The 5,100-nt window shown below is 45.4% G+C and overlaps 1 protein-coding gene across 1 annotated transcript; it reads left to right on the forward strand.

The window, feature by feature from the left end:
* Positions 1-1,133: 1,133 nt before the first annotated feature.
* Positions 1,134-2,477, forward strand: LOC125730465 (piggyBac transposable element-derived protein 4-like). The gene has a single exon (XM_049005797.1). The coding sequence runs from the start codon at positions 1,134-1,136 to the stop codon at positions 2,475-2,477; it is 1,344 nt and encodes a 447-aa protein (XP_048861754.1).
* Positions 2,478-5,100: the final 2,623 nt, after the last annotated feature.

The following is a 5,100-nucleotide window of genomic DNA, read 5'->3' on the forward strand; positions in this document are numbered from 1 at the left end:
AGCTCAAGTAACCGTTCCTCGTATGACATTCCTCTAAGACCAGGAATCATTTTTGTGGCCCTACGCTGCACCTTTTCTAAGGCCACAATGTCCTTTTTAAGATATGGTGACCAAACCTGCACACAATATTCTAGGTGAGGTCTCACCAAGGAATTGTATAATCTTAGCATTACCTCCCTTGACTTAAACTCCACACACCTGGAGATATACCCCAACATCCTATTGGCCTTTTTTATTGCTTCCCCACACTGGCGAGAATGGGACATGGAAGCATCAACATACACACCAAGGTCTTTCTCATGATCAGCTACCTTTATTTCAGTGACACCCATGAAATACCTGTACTTTATATTTCTGCTCCCTAGATGGAGTACCTTATATTTATCGACGTTAACCCTAGGATGCACGAGTGGGTCAAAAATGACCCGGTGAGGTTGTTTTCTTGCAGTATCTTTGTAATGAAAAGTTTTTATCTTTTCATATTCCAGGTATTCCTGAAATTACATGTTTTTGATATCATGTCATTAAAATTTTTAAGTTACCTCTTATACTTTTTAAGAAATTGTAATATTTGTATTACTACCCCAAGCTTCCATAAGTGGGTCAAAAATGACCCACATACATTTCCCATACAATTTCATGGGAAGCTGTGCTTCTTATCAATTGTGGCTGTCAGGGATATATTTACTGTGGACCACACACCCTGTGTTAGAAGTGTCACCGATCAGGAAGATTATTTTACACAGCAAGACCTGATACATGTAAGTATTATTTTTTTATCTCAGAAAAAAATATATATATTTCACCATACTTACGCATTCATGAATATTATGTGAAGGATTATTATTATTGTTACTGGGTATTAAATTATCCTACTTTATAGTTAGCTAACATTTGCTAGCTAACTAAGCTAGGTATCATTACTGTACATATGTATTGTGTGAGTGTGTGTGTGGGTGGGGTTTGAGGAGAGAGTGTGTGTGTGAGAGAGAGAGAGAGAGAGAGAGAGAGAGAGAGAGAGAATGTGCATGTGTGCATTTATTTACATAGCTACATATTGATTGTCATTCAAAACATTCTCTTCCTTTTATGTTTCCTCATCTAGTGTCATGACTACTAGGTTTACAGGAGATATGGTCATCCAGATGCTGGATGATGGAGAGGCAGTTATGGGGTTGGACTCAGAATCTGAAATCTCTGACATCTCAGATAATGAGGATCCAGACTATTATCCAGCTGGAGGTATCGGTCGTCCACCTGGAAATCTAACTCTTCTAACTGAAACAGATCAATCAGACACAGAAGATTCCTCTGATGAGTCCTCTAAAGAGGAAAGTGAAGTCCAAATCATGTCCAACAGAATGAGTTGTAAGGGCTCTTACTGGAGCGAGTTACCTCCCACCCAGAGCAGAACACCTAGCCACAATATCCTGAGAAGTCGGTCAGGGCCTGCACCGGGGCTTGCCACCACCATCTCACCAAAGGATGCATGGGAGCTCTTCATCACTGATAATATCATACAAGAGGTGATGAAGTGCACAAACTTTGAGGGACGGAGAGTAGCAACAGCTAGAGGAAAAGAGTGGAAAAATATCAACAAAGTTGAATTAATGGCCTTCATTGGATTGACCCTTCTTGCAGGAAGTGAGAAGAACTGGGATGCACCAATCCGTGAGCTGTTTGGAAGTCCTTTACAAAATCCCATGTACAAGGCCACTATGGCTGTTGGAAGATTTGAAGATATTCGCCGTGTCTTGCGTTTTGATGACAAGAGGACCAGTGCCTTCCGACTGGAAACAGACCATATGGCAGCCTTCCGCTACATATGGGACCTGTTCCTGGTCAACTGCAGACAGCGATTCATCCCCAGTGATTGTGTCACTGTGGACGAACAGCTTGTGCCATTCCGGGGCAGGAGCAAGTTTTTGCAGTACATGCCAAGCAAGCCCACCAAGTATGGCCTAAAGATCTTCTGGGTTTGTGATGCACACATCCCATATGCAATAGATGGGATGGTTTACACAGGGAGACAACCAGGGGAAGAAGTTCAGAAGAATCTGGGGGAAAACATTGTCCAGCAGTTGTGCAGTAGATTCAGAAACACAGGTCGCAACATCACCACAGATAACTTTTTCACCAGTGTGCCTCTTGCGCAGCATCTCCTGGAAATGGATCTCACTATTGTGGGGACTCTACGACAGAACAAGCCAGACATCCCTCCTCTGATGAAGGCTTCTAAGTCCAGGGAGGTTCACAGCACAGAGTTTGGATTCAATGGCAGCATTACCATGGCCAGCTATGTCAGAAAGAAAGGAATGGCTGTTGTCCTCCTGAGCACGATGCACCACGATAAAACGGTGGATGAAAACAGCAGAAAGAAAAAACCAGAAGTCATCACCTTCTATAACAAGACCAAAGGAGGTGTTGACACCATGGACCAGATGGTTGAAATCATTCTTGTGAGGTCCAGAATGTAATACAGACTATATTACAATTCATTATTCATAACCAAAATGTCAAAAATGGCATGAAACACATAGATTTTTATAAGTGGGTCAAAAATGACCCACTTATGGAAGAGTGTAGGGTCATATCACTCATGCATCCTAGGGTTAAATTTCATCTGCCAGGTATCGGCCCAGTCACTAATTAAATCAAGATCCCGCTGTAGCTGCTGAGCCACTAATTCAGTATCTGCTACACCACCCACCTTGGTGTCATCTGCAAATTTCACCAGTTTACTGTATATATTGGTATCCATATCATTTATGTAAATTAGGAACAATAGTGGTCCTAAAATCGAACCCTGCGGTACCCCACTATGAACGCAAGCCCACTGTGAGTTGAAGGACATTGCCAGTGACCTGCTGGACCCCAGGCAGAACAGGCCTCACCATGCGACAGCCCTTCAGAGACTGGTCCTCCTGCGCATGGACTGGGGCATGATGCATCAGTTTAAACAGGAGCCTGGTAAATCCTGCGAGTGCTACACCAAGCGACTGATGGCAGCATTCTCCAACTACAGTGGGATGGACTCCACAACGGACCGAGAGTGTATGTGATGTAAAATACACTAAGATAGGTAAAAACTCTTTTGTGGACTAAGTAAAACAAACATTTTATGTTCTAGTTTTCTTAAAACTACTGAAACAAATAATTGGCTACACTGCAGTTCCGCTGTTTTGTTTGGCACCCCTGCATGTCGTGCATTGTGTGGAAAAAACCTGAAGGCTGAGGAATGTTACGTAACACAGCTAGAATGTAAAAACTCTCTCTGGTGTAATTCACTGCATAAAACCAATGGTGTTAAGTGTGATGTCTTCTTCATAACACTCCCTGATGTTTGTGTCCGTGACCATGAGATAGGGTGGGCTGCTTTTCTTCCTTCCTTTGACTAGTATTCCTCCTAAATTGTTCATCTGTATTTGCTGCATTGGTACTTGATGTGCGTGTGCCTTGTGTCACGATCGCCATTTAACGGGAGCGGCGGACGGGCAGGAAACAGGCAAGGCAGGCAGGATACGGGGATTTATTAGGAACACGGGGTGCAGGAAACATCTCACGCAGACGGACTTCAATGACGGACACTGAACTCTAGTAAGACATGAACTCAAATAGACAGGACTGATTGAAAATAATCGGACACAGCTGGGTACGATCAGGGAAGCACACGTGGATAATCAGGGGGCGTGGCACACACGGTGGTCAGACTGTCCGGGACCTCCTCGGGGACTAGGGCAGGAAAGTCTGGAGCTGGGTCAGGGACAGGAGTGGGGCCAGGAACAAGAGCCCCAGGGGGCACAGTCATTTGAGGCGGAGGGAGCGCCTCGGGCGTGGGCTCTGGGGCCGCAGGGGGCAGCGGAGGCGGCTGCTCAGGAGCTACGGGCAAAGCAGGCGGCGGCTGCTCGGGCTCTGGGGCCGCAGGGGGCAGCGGAGGCGGCTGCTCGGGCTGCGCAGGAGCTATGGGCGACGAAGGCAACTGCTCAGACGCTGTAGCAGGAACCCAGGACTTTATGCTCAGCCCACTGCTGTTAACTCCGATGACTCACAACTGAGCAGCAATGCACATTTCGAATTCCATCATCAACATCAGGCAGATGACAAGACTGTTGTGGGTCTCATCAATAAAAACGGTGACTCAGCATACAAAGAGGAAGTGTGATGACTATCGGACTGCTGCAGAGCCAACAACCTGTCTCTGAATGTTGACCAAAGAGATGGTTGTTGACGTTAGAAGAACACAAAACACAGAGTGACCACTCTCTGCTGCACATCGATGGCTCATCTGTGGAGATCGTAGAGAGTACCAGATTCCTTGTTGTCCATCTGGCGGAGAATCTCACCAGGTCCTTCAACATCAGCTCCATAGTAAGGAAAGCACAGCAGCACCTCTACTCTCCACGGAAGCTCAGAAAAGCCCATCTCCCATTCTCACACTCTATTGGGGAACTGTTGAAAGCACCCTGAGCAGCTGCATCACGGTCTGCTTTGAGAACTGTGTCGCCTCAGATCACAAGTCCCTACAACAGATAGTGATGACAGGTGAGAAAATCATTGGGAGTATCGTGTTAGAGAAATATGTACTTTTTTTATCATCATTTTGCTAGACGCTTAGAAACAACACCCTGCCGCAGCTTGATCTTAATTGAGCAATAACACGTCTCAAGAACTGTCGCTTGAATATTTCCACCCCATATATGGTGACAAACAATGTTCAATGTCAGTTGCATATCCTGTTTGTGTACCTCAATAAAAGACACTGCGAGGGGAGTTACTCTTTCGAAGTTGGCTGAGTTCGACTGAGAGGCTGACACCTCGAGGTCAGGACCGGGCTTCCCTTTGTAAGGAAAAGTGGTAAAAATGTCCCAAGGTTCTTGGTTGATCATTTGAATGCAGACAATGTTAGGAATTTATGATCATGGGGGAAGCCAGGGAGAGAATGGGGGTTCCAGTTGGCACCACTATGGTGATAAGGATAAGATAAGGTGATAAGAATTGAATTACAATGATCATAAAAGTCTCCACCCTGTCCTGTCCCGTCCCTGTCTCAGGATCCTCACACTCCAGGGGGTCACTCTTTATATGTAAATTCACTCACAA

This window comes from Brienomyrus brachyistius, unplaced genomic scaffold (assembly GCF_023856365.1).
Source record: "Brienomyrus brachyistius isolate T26 unplaced genomic scaffold, BBRACH_0.4 scaffold1330, whole genome shotgun sequence".
Taxonomy (NCBI): domain Eukaryota; kingdom Metazoa; phylum Chordata; class Actinopteri; order Osteoglossiformes; family Mormyridae; genus Brienomyrus; species Brienomyrus brachyistius.